General features: G+C 41.1%; 2 protein-coding genes across 3 annotated transcripts in view; one reads left to right on the forward strand and one right to left on the reverse strand.

Annotated features, from left to right (window-relative positions):
- Positions 1-23,336, forward strand: part of LOC116851135 (putative fatty acyl-CoA reductase CG5065) — a 65,040-nt gene that overhangs the window by 4,706 nt on the left and 36,998 nt on the right. The window lies entirely within an intron of this gene.
- Positions 6,610-20,186, reverse strand: LOC116851140. 2 transcript variants are annotated; one of them, XM_032830245.1, is made up of 6 exons: positions 19,873-20,186; positions 18,740-18,958; positions 16,991-18,681; positions 15,752-15,868; positions 11,283-11,406; positions 6,610-10,234 (listed from the first exon to the last, which is right to left on the reverse strand). In XM_032830245.1, exons 3-6 carry the CDS (start codon positions 17,083-17,085, stop codon positions 10,190-10,192), a joined length of 381 nt encoding a protein of 126 aa, XP_032686136.1. In that variant the 5' UTR covers positions 17,086-18,681; positions 18,740-18,958; positions 19,873-20,186; the 3' UTR covers positions 6,610-10,189. The 2 variants fall into 2 exon arrangements, with proteins under 2 accessions (XP_032686136.1, XP_032686135.1); XM_032830244.1 differs by lacking the exon at positions 19,873-20,186 and having other exon boundaries at positions 18,740-19,182.

Below are 23,336 nucleotides of genomic sequence, written 5' to 3' on the forward strand. Positions count from 1 at the left end.
GAGAGAGAGAGAGAGAGAGAGAGAGAGAGAGAGAGAGAGAGAGAAAGAGAGAGAAAGAGAGCTTACGAAGACGAAATAAAATCGACAGTTGCCGACGGCACGAAGAGATTTCGCGTCTCTCGAAAGACTTGCTCGCGTGTTCGTTGTGTTTATTATAAAGCAGAGCGATGACCACACCGTGTATATATATGTATGCGGGGACGATATATTGCCCCCTCCACCACAGAAGCGAGACGCACCCCTCTTTTTGTCGCCTCCACCCGTCGGCAGATAACGCACATTTACATGATTCAACGATTTTTAGAGGTGCCACTTGGCGACCACCCCTATAGTCGTTCTGAAAGTGGTCGGTACGCAATTGCTCCCTCCAAGGGACGCAGAAAGGCTCGCTGCCGAGAAATATATTTGTGAAAATATAATGAATGATAACATACGATCGGTGTTTTGTACAGTTCATTGATGAACATTTCTTTTGGTCCTGCAATCATAATCGACGGATAAACAATTGTGTCGTGTATCATGTGTGATCCCGAATAATTTGATTGGTTGGTGAAATTAATTATTAATCAATATACACAATGAATCACATGACAAAGTTCGACTGATAATTACTTCCATCAATCGATGCAATTATCTGTGACTTTATGACGACTGATTACTGATTGATCTCGATCACTTTGACTCGCCGATTGTATATTTGTTAGGAAAATCTCAATCATTATTCTGTCATCATTAATCTGCCATCATTATTCTGCCATCATTATTCTGCCATCATTATTCTGCCATCATTCTACCATTATTGCCCATTAACGCAGTACGCAACATGCATGATATCTCTAAAATAATTGCAAAAATGCATTTAGTCTTTTTTTTCGGCGTAACTCAACGAGAAGAGATAACAGATGAATCTTCTTTCGTAATGTTTATTTTTTTTATATTCACACTTATACAAATACTTTACATGAATAACTTATACTTATTACTGATTTACTACGTACGGGGTCGGGGTTAGTTAATTATCGAGATAAATTGGCAAAATCGATTGTTTCTATTGTTCTTTAGTGGACTTCAGGATCAAACAAGCAAGGATTTCAAAGCCATTTTTGACACATGCTTGCTTGATTCTATCTTATCTATATTTATCTATACTTATTAGAAAATAGCAAAAATAATCGATCTTGCCAACTCATCGTAGCCTAGTCCCGTCTCTCCTACTGATTTACAGATACACAATGTGAAATGCGTAATATCACGCGTTCATAGGAGTGAGAAGCGCGTGCTAGTGGTGATTCGTCAAAAAGCGCGCAAAAGCCGCGCGAAGGAGAGAGATCTGCGTCAAAAGCGCGGACGAGCCGCCGTTTATAACACGACCATTTTTCCAGTTCATTCCGGATGATTCTTATGATTTTCATAAGCTAAGCGCGATAAGCTAAGAGAATTTTGTAGCGTAATATAGCGAAATTTTGCGTTGACGCTGAATTTGTCGACACTGATCCATGACTCATCTCGTCGCCGCCGAAGCAACGCGATGCGAGAAAAAAGTCGTATGTAATCGCGCTCATCCATACCCTTTTTCTCTTCCGCGCCTCGCCACAAGCTTCTCCTCACTTTGTCGCGATGAATAATGCATCTTCGCGATATATCATTCTTGACTGACGCGTTCGTGCCATTCGTTGCGTAGAACCACCCTATGTTCTACGCAATGATACACGATCGCTGATACGTTCTCCCGCGTTTCCTGCCGTGCAAAACTCTCCTGCGGAGTGATCGCGAATTTTCCAGCCGAATTCGCCACGCCATCCCTACGTCACTCGCAAGATTTATCCCCGTCGTCTCTTCTCTTTCACGCGAACGGCCGAGTGAATTAAAGCACGAATCTTCGTTCTCGCCTCGCGGAAGCTTTCGCCGAGAAATATATAAATTTTCATCAAGGGATGCTTACCTTGGACTCTCTGTAAGATGGATAAAAGTGTCTATCTAAGTGTGACTTGTAAGCCTTCTGAGATTGGACACCCAAAAAAAGAATTTTGGTTTTAAGATGTTGTTTCCTTTAATCGCATATTCTAAGCGAAATCTTTCACCGAAAGAATATTCCTCTTGTATCTCTGCGTATTTGTATTAATAGTTGCTACTTGAAACTTGCTTCAGGTAAGACACTCAGATTTTAATTTAGACCTGAGTTTCTCAGCTGAATCGCGATTGCACAAATATAACATCACATATATTATATAATTCAAATAAAAAATTTTTATCTAACTTTAAATTCAGATTTGACTATTTCACGCAGAACAAGTTTCAAGTAACGCCTATTAATACGAACCTGAGGGCCGACTGTTCCAACTTCTTGATAAACTACCTGATAATCAAATCATATGTTTGTCTTCATTTTTTCTTCAAATTGGACAGAAACAGACACAAGAGGAACAATCGGTCCAGAATGTTTTACCTGAAGCAAGTTTCAAGTAACGACTATTAATACGGATCTTAGAGGCGTTTCTGTCGACAAAAGAAAGTTCAGTATAAGTACCCGAGGACATAGATCTTCTTGTCTCGCACGTGTAACACAACCCGCGTGAAAAAAAAGAAGGGAACATTATTCGGCGGCCCGCAATACCGTCCTAAGTATGTTAACGACTAAGTATGTTAACGAAACTAACGTACTAAATATAGTAAAGCTATCTTTGTGTACAAAGATACACGTACGTAGATAAGAGTGTTTCCGTTGCATCTTTACGCATTATCACCTCCTTATCCGAATGGCAATTATGAAATTCCACTGACATGCTGTGCAAAGTGGTCTTACGATTTTCGTGTTTCTCCAACGATCTCTTCTTTCGCGCGCTACTGAGGACTGCGTCACATTAGGAGAGCGCAAGCTGAACCTTACGCTCCTCATTTTTTGTCTCTGGTTTCCGGCTTCATTGGATTTTGCTCGCAGAATTTTATCGTTGCAAGACACAACCGACGCGCCGATAAAACGACGTAATTGGTCATTGATACGACAATTTCACGCTTTTCTGACATCTCGTAGGCGCAGTCTTAAATAATAAGGATGATAAATTATAATAAATAATAAATAATATTAATAATATAATATAATAATTAATGATAATATAATAATAATTAATAACTAATAATAAGGATAATAATAATAAGTGTAAGAGACTCCCCAAGACGGCGCGTTCGCGCAAGCGAAAGATCGTGTAAAAAGATACACGCGAATTTCGTAATCGCTCGGCGACGACCTCGGCGAGTTCAGTCGCGTTCAGGAGCGTGCGATAGCTCGATTGCCGACCAATTGGAGAAGTTCAAGTGCCGCGTGAATTTTACGTGATGTCACAAATGGTATTTTCCAATCGCGAGGCTCGATGCAGAACGCGCGACACATTACCGCAATGAGAAGCTCGCCAACGCAAACATTCCGGCGACTTCGTATCTACTGGGCGAGAAAGAAAGAAAGAAAGAGAAAGAAAGGGGGAGAGAGAGAGAGAGAGAGAGAGAGAGAGAGAGAGAGAATCGCATATTCTAAGCGAAATTTTTCACCGAAAGAATATTCCTCTTGTATCTCTGCGTATTTGTATTAATAGTTGCTACTTGAAACTTGCTTTAGGTAAGACACTCAGATTTTTATTTAGACCTGAGTTTCTCAGCTGAATCGCGATTGCACAAATATAACGTCACATATGTTATATAATTCAAATAAAAAATTCTCATCTAACTTTACATTCAGATTTGACTATTTCACGTAGAACAAGTTTCAAGTAACGCCTATTAATATGAGCCTGAGGGCCGATTGTTCCAACTTCTTGATAAACTATCTGATAATCAAATCATATGTTTGTCTTCGTTTTTCCTTCAAATTAGACAAAAACAGACACAAGAGGTTGGAACAACAATCGGTCCAGAGTGTTTTTTCCTCTATTGGTTCGTTCGGTATCGGAATGTTGACCAACGTTGCCGCGACATCCGTAGTATGCCGCTATGTGCTTCATTCATTCGCGATTATGATTACGATTCAATTATGACACACGCGGCCACGATATCGCGTATTTACTATTTCGCCGCTGCTCCAAACATCCCATCATCAGTTGGCGTGATATCGAGCTAGTCAGGAGGGGACTGGAAAATCATGAGCTTCTGCGCGCATTTATTATAATAATGCACGCTTCGCCGCGATTGTTCAATTGTTGCATGTGTGCGCCAATTGCGTCAAATCAACTTTCTCTCCCTGTTTGAAAGTGCCAACTTCTAGCTTCACTCGCTGCTATAGGAAAAATATGGGAATACTTGTCCTATGCGTACATGCCGTTGTATCCACCTACACGGCGTGAGTAGTATAAAGTACCATCAGTCCGACCATTCATGTACGGGAGTAGAGTCGTGCGCGAACATTCGCGTACGGAGGATTAAATAAAAGGATCACCGAGGATTTATAAAATCCGCGATGATTTAACGATGATCTATCGAGACACGGGCACGAGAAAGCTGACATTTATTATTGATATATTTTTAGGGGAAAAAGGATACTCTACGAGCGACCAAAAGACCATGAGTAAATCAACCGATTTTTACTCGAATAGTGTAACGTGAGTTAAACATGTAATCTTAACGGCGCCCTCTGCTTATACATTAGGTCAAACTGAACAAATAAATCCTCTACCATTTTGCAAATTATCACATAGATTTTTAGATAATTAATTAAAAAAGATTTGTGCATTATTACGCACAATTATATAACAATTTTCTCTCATTAATAACTAAAAATTTACGTGGCTATTTACAGAATGATTAAGGATTTTTTTGTTCAGTTTGACTTAATATAAAAGCACACATGAATGCATCGTCACTAGAACTCATCTACCATATCGCATGTGATCATTTACCAATCTTCCTTAAGGGGTTACATGCAGTCAGAAATTTTAAAATTTTCGCTTTTTCAAAAATTACATTTTTCTTGAAGTTCATTATCTTAAAAATATTCCCTTAAAATTTCAAGTTGATTCAAAGAAAATTCACGGATATATGAGCTCATAAACATGTGTGCGTCGAAGCACTTCGTTTCTCGTTTGGAAATGTGGTCTGGATATCTGCGTTCGAATGCAGTTGTCACTTTGAAATTGTCTTGATTCTTCGATCAAGTACACAAGAAACTCATACAAGAAAGAAATCTTTTTGATTTTTTCATTTCAGATAAATTGAAATATTGTGGTCACCCCGTAAACCCTGTATTTAAAAAAGACATCTAACAAATTGCACATAACTCAGCTTATTTTTTATATTTTATAAACAAAAATTATTAAAATTACATTAATATATATACTTTTAAAGACACCAATTACTGTAATAAAATACATATAGTTTAAAAAAAAAATCATAAAAATTGACTATTTTTCGGTCTCCTGACTGCATGTAACCCTTTAATCAACATCTCGAGATTTATTGCAAATATCGCAAGATGGTATGGAACTTTTATATTCACCTCAATCCGTTCTACATTCCCACGAATGTTGCGGAGATGAATTTAGGATACCTAAGTTCATCCTGAATCTTAGTAGGATTAGCATTTCAATTAAGAATTAAATCTTAATAAATTGAAACAAAAACTCGGTTACTTACCGTAATCGCAAATACCGCCGATTTTTTCCCCGGTGTACGCCCGAATCCATCTTTTTGAGTAATCGGTAATCCAGCTTTACTGCAAAATTCTGTTTTTCTTCCAACGGAAAAATTCGCATGAGAACATATAAAGCGCGAAGAGATACATTTTGACACAACGGAATCTCGTGCAGTCGCGCACGATGGAAGAATTCTGTATTTACCGACGAGATAGTATGATTCCGTTGGACTCTTACAGAGGGAGTTGTAGTTCAATTTTTCATTAATTGGATTATATAATTTAATTAAGGAGGATAGTCTATATAAGATACCCTATATAGTAAAATGTAATTAAATATTTTTCTGTGCGTTAAATAAGTTTCTCGTTTCTATGTATTATTACGTGATATTATTATTTGTACATTTACGTGTATGTTATTACGTATTTTACGTATATCAAAAATATACACTCATTTTTCAGAATATACAGATGTTAGAAACTTCAGGGGAGTTCAATTATAAATATTTTCCCTTAGCGTGAACTCGGGTGTGAAAAATCTAGAACTTGAAAATATACGAAAATGTGCACTTTTCACGAGTTTACATTGGAGGAAAAGATATTATAGTCGTTTGTATAATACTGCAAAATTATTTCATGACTTCATATATAAGGAGAAAAAAATTATATGATTGATAAGCAAGTCGCGCTTGTTTATATGAAAAGATTCGTAATTGATGCTCAGGTTAGAAGTAGGATTAACGTTTCAACTAGGATTATTGCGGCTTTTATTTCTCTAGCATTCCCGTCGATCGATCAAGCCCAAATTCCGCGGTAGAGATCACACGTCGGCGCAAATCCGAGGATTGAAGTGGTCGTGAGAGTGGATCACCTTTATAATCGCGCGTAATCGGTGTACACATCGATGTACACTCGAGTGTCATGAGATCGCGCGGGGTGGAGGAATGGCGGGCGGGGAGCATACGACAAAAGACAAGAAGGAGAGATTGCACGAATAATCGTTTACCACTTTTTTTTATTACATTCGTAATCGCATATACATCAGTTTGTCCAGATTGTAATTCGACGATCCGGCACACACGATCGGTGTGTATGCAACAATTCCTACATCCTACATTATTAGATTCGCAAACACGAATGTCGGCGCTTCGTTACACACAGCGAGCGCGCGAGATAGAGAGAGAAAGAGAATCTCTCGACGGTGATTGATCCGCGGCTCGATCCACGAGATCACAATCGCGTGTGCTCGTGGAATAAATAAATTAAATACATAATAAATAGATAAATAAATAAATAAATATACGAATAAATAAATAAATAAATAAACAGTATAGGCACTAAAGACGCGATGCTAAGTAGTAAATAGTACTGAGGAACGTAGGCTCGCGCTCGGAACCTAATTAATACTAACGGCACCGATTTACGGTAATCAAATACTCTAACGCTCTCCGAAGTAATCTCTACGCGTCGCACTTATGTCTTAGGCGAATAAATAAATACAATTCGCTACTGTGGAACTCGAGTCGAACAATCGGCAGTAATTACGCGAGAATGATCCAACCCACGCATAAAATGCGTTTTAAGAAAAATGAAGATGGAAATTTGACTTATAAAAAATAAATAACACTGAAGTTCTTGGCCAACTTTCTCCTCTTTAACGATATATATTATAAAGTAAGCTATAAGTTTAACCCTTAAAAAGACGGGTAAAAAATACACAACTAGTAAAAAATGGCTTAACTGGTAGAAAATAAAAATTGTTTTTTAATTGATTTTAAGCATCCATAAGGCTTGTATGTTTTTTGTTTTATGTAGAAAGGACTACATAAAACTACATATATTAGTAAAATAAAGAAATCAAAAACATAATTTTGTGAGATGGATCATTCTTGCTTAACGAAAAAAGTCCCGCGTTAAGTCTCAAGTCTGATCTACCATGTGTTCTTTGCTTCCTGTTTTTTGTTCTCTACCTTATTCTGGCTTCAAGCTTAAAGCTTGATCAACAATGTGTTCTTTGCTTTCTGTTTCTTCCTCTTTTCCTGGCTTAAACCTTAAGTCTTGATTTATAGTATGTTTTTTGCTCCTGTTTCTTATTCTCTGTCTTTTTCTGGCTTAATTGTAGATTAAGTTTTAAGCCAGAAAAAGACACAGAACAAGAAACGGGGAGCAAAGAGCACATTGAATCTAAGTCTGATCTGTGCAATGCGCTTGTTGCTTTTCGTTCTTTATCTTGTTCTGGATTAAGGATCGAGTAAAAAAGAGATAAAAAGAAAGAAGGGAACAAAAAGCGTGTAGCAGAGATGTGAGCTAAAAGTTTCAATCAGAAGGAGAAATAAGAGCACTAAGAGAAGTTTAAGAGTAAAGAGAAGGAAACAGTAAAGAATAAAGAACACAGTATAAATCAGGCTTCAAGTCGACGCGCCGTTTCTTGGTAAGAACGGTTGCGCGTTCGCGGTGAATCCCACCGACCGACGGGCAATTTTCGCTCATGACATCCGACGTAAATCCCCGTCTCTCTCTCGCATTAACAATGCGGGTAATACACGCTAAACAAGAACTATAATCACATACACGGCCGTGCTCGGAATGCAACGCGCAGGAGCGCTTTGAAATCTTGGTCCTTTACACCTAAGAGATGCGCAATGAAACTTCGCGTTCCGCTAACAGAGACGCATTACTGGCGGGTGACGCAAAACTGTCGCCCACAAAGAAGCGGCACAAAACAGGCGGCGGGGAGCTCGAAGAAACTTCCACGAGATTACGCCGAAGAAAATCGTTTATCATCTCATCGTATAAACCCAAGTACCCAGATAGCCAAGCCTGTGCAAATAGATTTTGAGGGAAGCTTGCTACAAACTTTTGATGGCAGAAAGGCAGCAAATCCAACATAGGATTTATTATATTTGATTATATTATCAAACTGACGCCAGAAATGTGACAGAGGTTGCTGACAGACAATCCGAACAGATTGGTGGCAGAAATCGAGCAGAGCCTGTTGCGAGACAGGATTTGCTACCAAACGCGGTTTCTGCTACGTCAATCTGCTCGCATTGCCTGCCAGCAGACTCTGATGACAGAATAAAAATAGGATGTGGCCACAGACGATTATGGTTTGGGATTCTGATCAAATTTGCTGCCAATCTGCGCGCATTCTGCTATGAATTTGCTTACTGGGTATAAATTCGCGAATAAATCTTTCCTCAAGCATAAAGAATGACGTTACTTTCGCACGTTTTTTTTCCTTTCGGGCGCAGACGCCATTTGTAAGCCGTGCTGCTTGGCGATTTATTTCATTAGAAGGACAGATTGAGTAATGGTGAACATGTCTCGATGTTGCATCGCAATGAGACTCTCCGCTCGCCCCGTTCGTCCGCCGTTCGATCGTTCGCGCTAAGAGATTAGTCGGAAAAATTAGTCGCGGAAGTCAGACTTCGGGTTAATCAGCGGCGAGTAAGTAAGTGTTGTCGCGACGCGCTCAGAAATGTCGTCCCGTGAGAGAGGAACGCGTCTCTCGGAGGAACGACGGCTGAGACGTCGCGCATTTGCGTTTCTCGCGAGATCGCGAGCCGATTATGATCGATTGCACTATCAGAGAAAAAAGGTGGTGAAAGAGAAAACATGGTAATGGCGATTGCACGCAGGATATCTGACAATTCTTGACTCACCTGTTGCGTGCAGATACAACTCTAAGTCTAAGTGAGCAGAGGATTCCTCCACTATCTGGCGGACATAACCACATAAAATTTTGAGTTATTAATCGAGGAAGTTGGTCGGTAAATGATCGCGCGCGATCATATGACTGATGAGCTGCGACGGCGAAGTCTGCCGTCGTGTGTTTGAGCATTAGATCAAACTGAAAAGTCCTCTACCGTTTTGCAAATGGCCACGTAGCTTTTTGGTTAACGATTAAAGAAGACATCCTCTCGCGGCACGCAGCTGCCATCACCATGTTTTTCTTTGCGTGCGAAAATGGGCGTCGCGATCGCGCGAACGGTATTTGCAGAGATTGCAGCTATTCTAAGAGAAACACCTAACGCCGCCGCGGGAACAACGCTATCCACGAATACTAGGGACGACTCACGGTTTCGAAATACTGTTCTCGTTTAAGCAGTCGATTATGCTCGCGATGACGAACTCAGAAGTCTGATCGATACGATCCAGCAGGAAACGCGTCGTTCTGTACACGACGACTCGCCGATGCACTCCCGCTCCTTCCCGCTGGTCAGCTCTTCGCTTTTTCGCAAAACGCGCGCAAAGTTCATTTTCTATTCGGAGTTAATTACTTATTTCCTTAAAGTCGTAAGTTCGTAAAGTAGTTGAAGCTCGGACGGAGGCTGGTCCGAAGGTAGCGCGTTGTCGACTGATCACCGGTGAGAGATCAATTAAATGTGTGCGTGCGTATGTGTGTGTATGTGTGTATGTTTATGTGTTTTATATGCGTACGTGTGTCTTCTCTAATTGTTTACTTCCTGTTTCTTCTGCCGTTTTCTCCCCCTCCGTCTTTCCCTCTTCGTCCTCCCTACATTCCACTTTCCTGACTTTCGCCTCATTCTCGAGCGACGTCGAGCTTCTGAATTAAATCAACTGATAGTCCCTCTGCGCCTCCTGCAGATCCTCCTTCTGCAATTAGAACAAGGGGAATCGGATTAGCACGCCGATCTGCTAGTGACGGATTCACAATCGCGAAAACAAAGCTCCGCGTGAGACGCGTTTCGCGATCGCGTCATTCAGGTTCGCGCGTACGCTGCGCGAGATGTGTCTCCTGTGTTGCTGAGGAACTTGACGATCAATCGATCGAGCGGGGACAGAAGGGAGAATCAGTGAGAGCGAACGAAGCAGTTATCCATGGAAGAGTATCTACGTAGTGTCTCTTGAAGAAAGAGAGAACCTCGCACGTTAGAAAGCCGCTAATTACAAGCCGGGTTTCATTATGTTTCGCAGCATGCACCGACGGCGGTCCGTTCAATCTTTCCCTGTCGCGAAATTATCACTCGAGTAGACGCATGTAATAAACGACCGGCTACGAGAACGGGTCGCGAGGAGATATTCAAATTTCACGGCGCGCCCCGGAAATGAAGCTCGTTGACGAATAGCTTTCGAAGCAATTATCGTGCCTTTGCGTACTCGTCGTTAAGTGGAATCCGTTAGTGAGTGGGCGAGTCGTTGTTTTAGCTGGTAATTGGAAATCTAGTCGGAAGTTTTGGTAAAGATGTAAGGTAGCGCGATAGAGAAATATATAGATGGTAATATTTATGATAAAATTATTATGGAATGTTGTAACCGAGAAACAGATCGACATTCCGCAGCAAACGATTATCCTTTCGTGTACTATTTAGATTTTAGAGAATGAAATCTAATTACGCGGGAATTTATAAAAAGAGCTAAAATGCTCTCTCTATGTAGATAAGAGAGAAAGGAAGAAAGACTAAAGGCCGATTTTTCAATAGCAATTCAAACTTGGATTTCAGTTTAAACTCTGTGCAAATACGTCAAGCACATTGTTAGGACAGAATGCAAACTTAAATTAAAGTTTAAACTACGATGGAAAAATCGTTTAGAAACGTCCGTTACACGTCAGCGGCTTTAATCGCGTTCTTTAAATTGCTGTAGAAAAATTCGAAACGTTCATTACACGCAACCGTTCAACGGCTTTAATCGCGTTACTCACCCATGGCAAGGGGCGAAATTGATCGGACTGCTCCGCGGTCGACTCCGCGTTCTGACTGACGATCAGTAGCAGACGCTGCAGCTCTCGGAGATCGTCCTCCGGGATGGATCTTCGCCGGCGGCCTCTGCGAAGAAGAAAATCAAACAGCGTCAAACAATTGACCCGCGGATCGCGAAGTGTCGATTCGCTAGATTCTAAGCTGGTTGCGCAACTTAACGTCTGTAAGAAAAAGAGCTGTGCGCGATTATTTCACGCTCTCTTGACTTCTCGCGTCAATGATACATAGCGAATTTCGCGTGTCAGCTGTGAATTGCCGTTTTCCCGACATCTGAAGTGCGCGCCTCGGCGTTATCGCGATTTTGCGCGGTTCTACGCGATCAAGTCGCATCGTGCAGCGAGGAAAGGACAGATGAGGTGTCACGATTCACGATCACGCGATTGCTCGCGAATTTGAATAAGAACGGATCTGCAGGCACTGACGAAAGGTTTGGTAATTACCATCAAGCCATAAGTTACCAGATGTTTCGGTGAAATAGTTCCAACAAAACGTGTAGGTGAATCCATATATGAATCAAATTGATCAAATAATTTGATAAATATTAACAAATAACCTTGACAAGCCTGGTAATTGTTGCTAAGGCTTGGTGTTTGTTACTAAAACTTGGTGACTATTACCAATTTATGTGGCACATATTATCAAACAATTTATTAACCTCGGCTTACGACGTGTGGTCTCGAGAGGAGGACCCCAAGAATAATTCTTGTACAGTATCTTTTGAGAAAGATTCTTGTTAAAGTACTAGAGATTGTAAGTAAAACACTTTATTTAAACATCACTTAATGTTTTTTGTCATATTTTTTCTTATCCAATAAAAACAAAATGGGGTCGGTCGAGGGCTCCGGTCGAGGCCGTAATTAACGTTGATAAAAATAACGTCGTAGCCTGAGGATTAAATAAAACTGTATTGTCCAGTAATATTTACCACATCACACGATAAAGGTATGAAATGTAGCCGAATATTTTGGTGATAGGTCAAACTTTGGTAATTATCACGAAATTATTTGGTATTTCATTTACCAAACCGCTCAATTAGTTCAACTCTAAGTGAGGAGTTTGTTTTACTAATTATTTTGTAATTCTTAGCAGACGACTATCGTAACTATCGTCGCATTTGATATCAATTATCAAATGTTGCACTGCAAAGTGCTCAACCAAATGCACTTGCGAACTATTGCAAGAATTCTTTCAGTTCAAAGGTGCTGACGTCGCGCGCGTCTTTTATCAGCCGGCGGGATGAGTGTTTCGCGTAAACTCGTGCGAATCCTGGCAACTGTGGCAATATCTGTCGTACGATTAGTTTATTGAGGCTTAATTGCCACGCGCTTCGATAACGCCGTCATCGCTCATTGTCGTTATCACGATACGTTGGAAGGATGTGCGTCTCGTGCAATAACGGATATTAACGCGCGAAAGGAATATCACTTTGCCCTTCTAGCGCCTGAGGAATCCGTATCAAACTGTACACGGAAAGAATTTTATAGTAACAATTGCTGCAGCACTTTATAATCGAGGAATATCGATTAACATTTTGCAGTAATCGATGACTCTTTCATTTCACATACGTGCTGCTTATTTATTAGTACTTTAGGCCCGCATTAATATTGGTTACTTGAAAATATGAGACAGTTAAATTTAACATATTCAACATATGTGTACATATTCTACACTGAGGGAAAAATTACCTTAAAATCAACAAATATTTCTTTGGGTGCCATTAACATATTTACTTAAATTCTCTTTATTTAAATTAAATATTGTTTACCTGATTTAAGTAAAGAATATTGGATTTAAATAAAGAGAATTTAGATTTAAATGAATATATTAATGGCACCTATAAAAAAAATATTTGTTGATTTCAAGGTAATTTTACCTTCAGTGTATGTTGAAACTTCAAACATTTGTATTCAAAGATCAAAATAACAAAAATACGTCCAGAGTTAGGTATGTGTTCAGACATCAGTACTTTTACCTTAAAATTGAGTAGAATTTATATGGAAAAAAAACTATTACATATATATTCTCTCCGTATAGATATTGGAGATGTAGAATTGTGGATTAGAAATTGAAGTTCATCATTTCCTTCTTATTGATAATGGATAAGAACATGTGCCTCAGTAAGCCAGGAATGAGATTAAAATTCGACGAAACAATTTCGATCTTGTTTCGATCGGTCAAGTTCCAATCTGCAATCCGCGAATTCCAATCTACAACATCTAGTCTGATAAGGGCTCAGACTGCGTTCGCGGTAGTCGCCGCCGTTTATATCTTCGCCGAGGTTTCGTATCATTTCTTCGTGTCTGACCGTTGTCCCAAGAGAAAGAGAGGGGGAGGGGGAGAGGAACAGTTGCGAGAGACCTGTTGATCCACGCGAACTGCGATCTTGGTCTTTTCCGTCTCTCGTACGATTTTTCTCTGAAGTCGACATGAACTCGAGGGCCATCGTTGAAACGAGACTTGATGAAGAGATTGCGACGACCACTTGGCTCGTTTTGCTTCTCGAAGATGTCGCGAACGTGTCGAAGTAATTACAAAATTGTCCGCCACAAATTTCTCCGACACACGGCCGTGTAGCGTCACGACTCCCGACTTTGCGTTTCATTGTGCGTTATGCGTTCCCACATGTTATCCGGGCTATTCTCGAATATTTTTCGATTGCGACACATACGCGCGCGCACGCGCGATTACACACTGTAACATCATTCACGCAACTATCCGCCGTGGGAGCGACCGAAAGAGAGGACTTCGAGTACGCCACAGCGCTTATCTATCATCTAGCGCCATATATATGGCATACAATTACGCGGCGATATTTATACGCTGTGTTAATTACATACGCGACGCCAGCAACACCGTGAATATGTTGTTCATTAATTTATTCGTCGCGAGAGAAGCGATCATCGCGCTCGTGCGGCTCACGGCACTTCCTTTCAGAGGAACACACGCGGGTAAGAACGTCTGAATAGAAATTTATTCGCGCGGCATTTAAGGAGAAAGAAAGATGGAGAGAGAGAGAGAGAGAAACAGGAGAAACCTAGTTAGAGGTTGTATTACCGCGCGCCTTCTTTCCACGAGTCTGTCTGCTCTCGTCATCGTCGCCGTCGTCGAACTTCGCGTTTCTTTCCTCGTTGTCTAAGAAGAAAATTCGATCGCGCGTTTTATTCTTCCCATCCCGGCCGGGACAAATTGCAATTGTGTTATTCCATCAACATTGCGGCCGAACGCTTGCGAATGCAAATGCAACGCGAGTATTTTACCGGCGCCTCATGCGAGAACGTTTTATCTTTTCTTGTCGTTTTCTCTCTCTCTCTCTCTTTCTCTCTTCGCCGCTTTCTTCCTTTTTTCCTTTTCGCTTGAGAATCGATAGAGGTTCGCGTGAGCGTACGTCGACGTCGCATGTAAGACCGGATTGGACTATTATTAATTGCACACAGAAATCTCACCACGTATCGCGTCGGTGTATTAATTGTCGTGACGCGCCTCGCAAATACTTCGCCGAGGGCGCCGCGTGCGCATCAATGGCTCATTACGCCAAGTCGCGCGGCTGCTGTTGTAACCTTTGTTAATTTCGCTGCTTCTCTTTTCATTTGGTTTTTCCACCGTGACCGTTCTGTAGGCCAGGCGAGAGTTGGAAGAAGAAGCAACAAGTGCAACCGCGATCGATAGATTCCCTTCAACAAGGTGGCGGCCCTTCGCGTCTCGACGTGGAGAATATTTCATCATTTTCTACAGAGTGAAGTTCTCTAAGAGCACACACGAGATATATCGTGCGAAAAATTCGAAAAATTCGAATAACAAACGAGCTGTAAGATAAAAGTACCTGAACATGTACCTAATCCTGGACATTCTTATTGTTCTAGTTTTTAAATATAAAGATATTTCAACTTTCAATATAAGATATATATTAAGTATACATTCTATATTGAAAATTTAAATATTCTTATTTAAAGGCCAAAACAATAAGAATGTTTAGGATTAGATACGTGTTCGGGAATTGGCTCTTTTATCTTAAGTCTCGCATGTAAAATTGCGCTTGATTTGACGCTTTATTGTACTTCTACACGAAAGAAAGATTATTTTCTTCGCGAGAGGGAGAGAGAAAGGCTCACGGAATTCCTGAGGAAGAGATACCTCTTATCACGACGATATGCTTCCTTATAGTTACTATTTAATTGCGCTTGTTACGATAATAGTTACGATAAAAGCCGACGGAATCAGCGCCGACTCTTAGAACTAGCGTGTGTTTTCGTGTTCTTTCACGAAGGTCGAGTGAGGAAATGAAGTCGATCGATCGGCGGATCGATCAGGGTTCGAAAATGTAATTGAAAGATCGACAGATAAGTGCTCGGCATGATAACTCCGACACGTTAAGGTAGCGGCGATATTGTTGCAAATCTGAAGACGAACTTACAAGAGAGCCGGGTCGACCTTTCCGTATCCCACAGGGACGACGATGCCCTTCAGTCTCTGCAACGCCAGCAGCGTCTCGAGCTCGGCGAGCCTCTGGTCGGACAGGCGTTTCTGCCGGCTGTAACATAGATCGTCGCGTTGACGAATTAACAGAATTTCTTTCTCATTGCGCGAAAAAAGGTATCAAGTGCATACTACGACCGCTCACTGAGTGCTCAGTGCGGCTCTTGCATATAATTGGTGTATCTTTTTAAATCTAGACGAATGTATCAGTTGAATACAAGAACTCGCTCTGAGTGCTCAGTGAGCGGCTGTTGTATTGAGTGCATGTGTTAACTTGAGCGACAAGATCCCGCGATAGAAAGAGAGAAAGAGAGGATGAAAGAGACTGAAAGACTGAAAGAAACTGAGAGACTGAGAGAAACTGAGAGAGGCAGAGAGATAGAGGCTGAAATAGACTGAGATAGAGAGAGACAGAGAGACAAGATTTTAACACGGATAACGCGCGAATCCTTCCTTTCGCGAATTATTTCCGCATTATCTTGGTTCGCCAGTTGCGTCAATGATCGGCTATGACGCTCTTTCAATCTCGACACACGGAAAGAGAGACACGCACTCAACGCTCTTTAATAGCCGCGCTAATCTCACAAAGCGCGACTAAGCTATTGATATGTTCAACAAGCGAACGTGTATGGGTTGATCTCAGAAGCGAAGTCAACCGTTTCTCATCTTTTGATTGAGCTCGGTCCAACAGTACTGTCAAGCATGGAAAAAGAGAGATTTGATTAGATCAGTCAAGTATCTGATGTAATATGAACGAAGCGTTACTATTTAATCGTAATAAGATTTCAGACTGAAGTCACCGGGATTCTGTTCGAGTTAATGAGATTTCTGATTAACCAGACAAGATTTCTCATTAATCAAAAATCTTGTTGACTTAAACGGTATTCTGGTGACTCTTTTGGGATCATCTCTGACTCACGTTTTACCCAGATATTTTATTAATCCAATATTTTTACTCTCGTGAGTTTCATCAGTCTCGTGTAGTGTCTCCGAAATTTCTGTAATTCAACGTCAGAAGAAAACAGAACGTTGCGATAATTTCTCCCCGATTAGCACTCCAAGAGACGCGATTTTTTTTCGGCAAAAAACACACGCAACGCACACACACACATACACGATCTCGTATTCCTCGGCTGTCATAATTGTACGAAAATTTCTTTGGAAAATATTATCCTACCTAAGAAGCCAGTCAGCAGGCCTGGCGTACGACGCTCCCGGCAGCAGCACGACGAGCAGAACGCACAATATTGCCGCGCTGATCGACAGTTTCATCGTTGTGCGCGCACTCAGGTCGACTCGAGATTACAAGCGAAAGGAAGTAACGACAGCGACAAGTCTGACGCGGCTGGTAGAGCGCGTATAACGATTCAACGACACCGATCGTCACACACTTGTTCGCGTCGCGTTCTCCTAAGGCCGATCAGCTTCTTTCCTCTCTTTCACTGGTTTAATCTTCAGACTGCAGAAATAGAGTCTTCTCACTAATATCTATTGGACTCGATGCTCGATCTCGTGTGATACCCTGATCCTGTTCCTCTCTCCCTCTCTCCTCTTCTCTGTCTTTCCTTCTGTCTCCCTCGTCGCTTTTGTCTCCTGGTGAACTGTAGCGTACTCTCACTCGCATCGAGCATATATACCCCAAGCCGCATTAGCGCCCTCCTGTATCCCCACCTCGCCCTCTTCGGCTAGATCGCCCCCACTCGTTGACGCTGGTCCACCCTCGCTCTCTCTCTTTCTCTCTCTTTCTCTGCGATACTCTCCTACCTGCCCTCTGATTGTTTTCTCTCCTGGATTCGCGAATCGACGACTGTTCACGATTTTTCTCGTCTACGGTCGCGCTTGCAGCGCGACGTATCACGCTTAGACTCGGATGTCGCCCCATGAGTGTGGAGTTTCATAGGACGCGCGTTTGCCGCCGCTCTTTTCCGCTGTTCGATATCGCGAGAATAATTCCCGAGGACGAAGTCTCTGTACCGTCTCTGTGCGATCTCCGTGCAGCTGAGACTCGTTCCATCGACGCAGCTGTTAGCTGCTCGATTTGCTCTGCATTAATTACACGTCGCGCGAGTGCGAAAATTCGGCAAGCGGCGACTGCACAAGAGGAGCGCGCGTTACGAGATCTCGAGCGAGAGATCGCGCCGAAAATTGCGGGCGCGCGTGCGCGCGCATACGAGAAATTGAATTTTCCAACTTGCGCCGCCGCTGCCACGTCGCTTCGTGTTCTTAAGCCGAGTCGGACCCACGATTACCCAACTCGAGGCAATATTCCGAGTACTTGGAAACTAATTACGACGTCGCCGTACTTAGAAACTTTAATTACCTCTCTTTTGTAATGCGCAAATTAGTAATACTATGGTGATATTGCGTACCTATCTCGACGCAGATGCACCCACGTCATTGAACTCGTCACACTGTAAATCCATGTATGTTGGTTTTGAACGCATGAACGTGCGATTTGACCAAAGCTCTTTGCACACGTTTCTTTCCGCCTCAAGTCACGTCACTTGACACATTCAACAGCCAATTTTTTCAATCTCTTGGTAACTTAGCCTGGCTAAGAGATAAATTTGTCTTTGATCCACCATCAAATCAAACAAAAACAGACATGTGATTTAATTATTAGTTAGCTTATACCAAGAAGTTGGAAAAATCAGCCCTAAGCGTGCAAATTATAATTTAATATGTTTAAACACGTGTTAAATGACGCGGCTTGAGACAGTGACAAACATGTAAAGAAAGATTCAGCCGAAATAACGTAACTTGAAGACTTGAAGTGCAGGGGGGAGAGAAGGGAACAAAGGTTTCTTTCAGAACTCTTTTCAAGCGAGCCTCCTTCCTCGTCTCCTCCTCTTGCTCCTCTGTTATTCCCTGCGACACATACGCGTGGATGAGTAACGGTGGATTGATAAAGGAGAAACGGCGCTACCTTGCGAAAACAATCGTGCGAGAAATCGCGATAATGCGTTCAATGACAGCCGCGGCCAGAGTTGTCCCCGACTTTCGTTGTCCGTCGCACTGTCGTTCCTTGGCTTCTGAATTTAGAAACTTCCCCGAGGGACCAATGTTGGCCATCAGTTGAGGAAAATTTTCTTCGACTCGAGTAATCGGCAAATCACAATAACCAAAATTAATCAACCGTCATGCACTGAAAAGAAAATACGGGTATCATAGATTTTAGAATATCAAAATAAGTATTGAATAGAATAGTAAGGCTAAAAAATTTCGAGTAGATTAAATAGAGTCAAAAGAGGTTAATGTAGGTTTCAGAGTATTAAAATAGGTGTTGAGTGGAATAGTGAAGTTGAAATTGAAAGTGGGATGAAAATTTTGATTCGGGATGACTGGCAAATTTTGGTGATTGATTTGCGCGGATTATTTTAGCTGAAAGAAATTTTAACTGATTAATACACATAGTCCGAGATTCACCGATCACGACGAGCTTCCCGTGAACAACAAAATTAATGAGGACGCGCCGATACGCGCTTGTTTGCAAAGCAACATTGTGCTCTCGGCTCGCCCGTGTCTTCCATCTTATCGCGCGCACGTTGTTATTATCAGTATCAATTCGTGTTGTTACGCGAGGCTGTTTTTGCGAAAAGATTGCGGGGATGTAATTGTTGGTTTAGTTCGCCAAAGTGTTTTTCTCTCTCATACGTGCTCCGCGCGACTCAGAAAGAATCCGGAAGTGTGCATTCCACATGATGTGAATGCGATCATCGCAACTGTCCAAAAAGAGGAAGGAAGGAACCATCGGCACGCTTACGCGGAATCGAGCCTGCGTCACTGCATGTGTCCAATTACATTATTAATAACGCGTGATCAATCCGCGCGCTTTCGTCTCATCGCAACGAAATTTACTCCAGCGCGAAGTGGAAAATCACGAATTAGAGGAACATGAGTGAAATGGGCTGATCATGACCTAAAAACTGTAACGTGTATAGTTATATAGATTGTATATATTTTCATTCGAATTTGTGGAAAAATGCTCAAAATTCGTCTTAAAGGGATGAAAATAAATTATTTTTAATAATAATTCTTGTAAAAAGGGTTTCTGGTTACCTGAAACGTCACGTCGCGAATTGAGCGAGGAATTTCGTCGCACCTTGCTCGATCGAAACTCTAATCACGAGCTAACGCGGGGACCCACGTCCTTCATGTCCGTTCTTCCGCGATCCGAAGCTCAAAAATCTCGAAAGTTCGACGAGGATGTTGCACACCGACGTGTGGGTTTTCTCACGCCGATTCGACACACACACTTCACGTACCGTCGCTGACGTAAGGGCAAACTACGCCTGTGGAGGGAAATACCTGGTGAGTACCGGGAAACATGACGGTCGGTTTACGACAGTCAATTCACGATCCTAACACGAGGTCTGTTTGCTGGACGCGCGGTTATCAGCTAACTGCGTGTCTACTTTCGATGACTGTCGGAGCTATTTTCATACTCGCGCGACCCGTTACGCGAGTTACGCATCTTCGCGATTCGATTTCTAACTATCATCGAGATGTTGCACAGTTGGGCAATGACTTGCGCAACATCAAACAAAACGCCACGCGACGTCATACGTCCGCGGCTGGAAAGGAAAGTGTCCGGAAATGTTGGAGGCAGAAGGAGAGAGATAGAGAGAAAAAGAGCTATCGCCGCGGGAGGTCATTCCGTGGGAGTTATCGTTTTTACATAATTCATTTGCAGAATGTAGGAAATAATTTCTGGGATAAATTTAACTGATTTGTTTCTTTCTCAGGCGACGTGATTTTTTACTCTTTTTTTTTACTTTCATCGTTTTCATTCTTATGGTATTTTTACAATTTTTGTTATGTTTTTCCTCTTGCACACACGCGCAGAAAAATGTGTACTGCATTCGAGTGAGTGCATGCTTCATGTATTTCGTAAGTTTATATACTTACAAATCTGTGTCACATAAGAACTCATCGTACACACAGAGAATATTGTAGTAAACATAATTCAATTTTAATATTTCGGGAGTAGACTAGCTCTATGTTGCAAAAATTATAGTAAAACATAGTAAAAATGACCATAAACGTGAGGTAACTCTTATTACATTTATGGTCATTTTTACTATGTTTTATTATTATTTTCATAATAATACCAGTCTATTCCCGAACTACCAAAGTTGTATTGTAATTTATACTACAACATTTTCTCCATATAATCAAATATGTTCAAAACATACCCTGAATCTTTTAGTAAGCATAGCATTTCAATGAAGGATGTTAAATTCAAATAAAAATTCGGTTTACTTACTACACAAAATCGGGTCTGCCTCTTCTTCGACAATGTTTTAGAATATTTTCGCGAAAAGAATAAATTCTTCTTTCAAGTACGTGATAATGAGCTTTTCTGGAATTTGTGATGAGTACATTTTAAGACAATTATCAAAAAGATATGTTTTGTTGAAGGCGACCGTTATAAGAGAGAAGACCGTCAAAAGAAGAGGAGTAAATTGTGTAGTCGCGTTTCTCTCAGCAATAGAATGATGTCTCTCTGTGTGTAACGATACGCGATATAAAAGTAAAATTGTGCTGATATAAGCAGAAGAGAAAGAAAATACGAGATACACGCTGCATCAGTATCGAGTCGCACGAAGCGCGGGATGCGATCTGCGCGATTTGTATCATTCATTTGTAAATACATCTCGCGTTACAAATTCCCGTCATTGGACTGTCTCGAGGTCGATTCACCTCGCGATCGTCTCGAACGATGAAAATGCTGCGCGTTGAGATCGCTCGCGACGATTGCGGAACGCGTCGCTCCGCTTTCCAGATTCAACGGCCAGACGCTATATGCTATACGTTAATCGATTCGTCGCGACGAAATCGCGAATGTCGGTGACGCATGAATTGATATTTATGGCACGTAACGTAACAATTAGCTATTGCGGGCGAGAAGGCAGAGAATCGCGCGGCGCCGCAATTGTACGATTCGTCGCGTAGCGCGGTTAGAACCTGACAACGATGTGTCAGTGATTACTCATAGTCTTATCATTCTACCATCGATCGTAAAGTGGTGCTTGAAGTGGCGACAACTGCAATGTGCAAAAATCCATATAAAAACGTTATTTCCCAGATGTGTGATTTGACGGGTATCCGAACTTCGCGCTGCGGTGATTAATCGCGCTACGTGTGTGTCGACACACACACACATATATATATATATATATATATATATATATATATATATATATAATATATAAAAAAATTTGTAAGGACAAGAAATATGTGTTTTTTGTCAGAAAATCGAAATTCGTCGTAAGAAATGAGGATTTTTGTTTGAAAAAACTAAGTTGACATTAGTAGAACCGTATGAGTTTAACCCAAGATAAAACCAAGGTCTTCATCAAATGTCCCCCTCTGAACTCTTTTATTTGAATAACTTTTATTTGAAACATTTTTATCAAAATGTCATGTTTTCGAGTTATGATGATATAAAAATTAAAATAGGATATCCTGTATATACATACATGTGATATATATAATTTATAATATACACACACAGACGAGCGTTTCAGGTAACCAGAAACCCTTTTTACAAGACAGACAAAAGATATATAAATTTTTGTTTTTTATTGCAAGAAAAGGCCTTTAGTTGCCTGAAACATTCATCTATAAACAATTTAAGCGCGCTTTTTAATATCACATTTTTGACGTTTCTCTCTCCCTTTCTCTGTTCTCTTAATATTTATTTTCTATAGAGCAATCTACGCGACGACACTTGTCAAAGTCATACTTCTTCTGCGCTTACGGTACAGGAAAAATGATTTTCTTCTGATCGCGAGGTTTTATGTAATGTATTTCTTTGCACGTGATTAGAACTATTCTGCGACACAGAAAATATTATAATTAAATTATTATAATACAAAATATAATAATAATTATTATATTTAATATATTATATTGTTTTAATATAATATATTATTATAAATCAACGTGGGAATTTTTAAATACGCGGTTTTCTCGGAGGAAACGCAACATCCGAAAGTTCTCTTCGCCGAAGAGAGGAAAGTAGTGAATCATTCATCTTTTAATAGAGAGATATTGTGATTTCGATAAACAAACAGCTTGAGAAATACCGACCGTCACTATTAAAAATATTCATTCATTGATTTTCCAAGGTAGTAAAAATACGACGTTTTACGATTGAAACTACTGTTTCCTCTTATATCACTTCGTACCTTATTCTACGTCGCTGTTTTTACTTTGCGATCGACGAGTAGTTCATTTTCCCAGAAGTGGCTGACTTCAGAAACAAACAATCCGAGAGTTAGAAGGCGAGAATCAGCCACTTGTTCGAGAAGTAAGCGGCTTATTTTTGTCGACGACAGAAATGGAAAGAAATCGCAGTGACCGCGGCCACCTGTTGCGACGCGCGAGCTTGTACTTTGTTCAAATGCTCTCGTAAATATTCGCGAGAGTAAATAACGCGGCGGCAGCTTTTATCCGATCTGCCCGATCATCTCTCTCTCTCTCTCTCTCTCTCTCTCTCTCTCTCTCTCTCTCTCTCT

The sequence above is a fragment of the Odontomachus brunneus genome, unplaced genomic scaffold, assembly GCF_010583005.1.
Source record: "Odontomachus brunneus isolate Ranch 3 - 2012 unplaced genomic scaffold, Obru_v1 Obru_scaffold_166, whole genome shotgun sequence".
Lineage (NCBI taxonomy): Eukaryota > Metazoa > Arthropoda > Insecta > Hymenoptera > Formicidae > Odontomachus > Odontomachus brunneus.

What these genes read in the sequence shown, in the direction of transcription:
- LOC116851140 (XM_032830245.1), bottom strand. Translation starts at nt 17,085, where the DNA reads ATGAAACTGTCGATCAGCGCGGCAATATTGTGCGTTCTGCTCGTCGTG. An exon ending in CCTGCTGACTGGCTTCTTAG is followed by an intron (nt 15,869 to 16,990) that starts GTAGGATAATAT and finishes TCTATGTTACAG; the next exon opens with CCGGCAGAAACGCCTGTCCG. An exon ending in AAGGTCGACCCGGCTCTCTT is followed by an intron (nt 11,407 to 15,751) that starts GTAAGTTCGTCT and finishes TCTTCTTCGCAG; the next exon opens with AGGCCGCCGGCGAAGATCCA.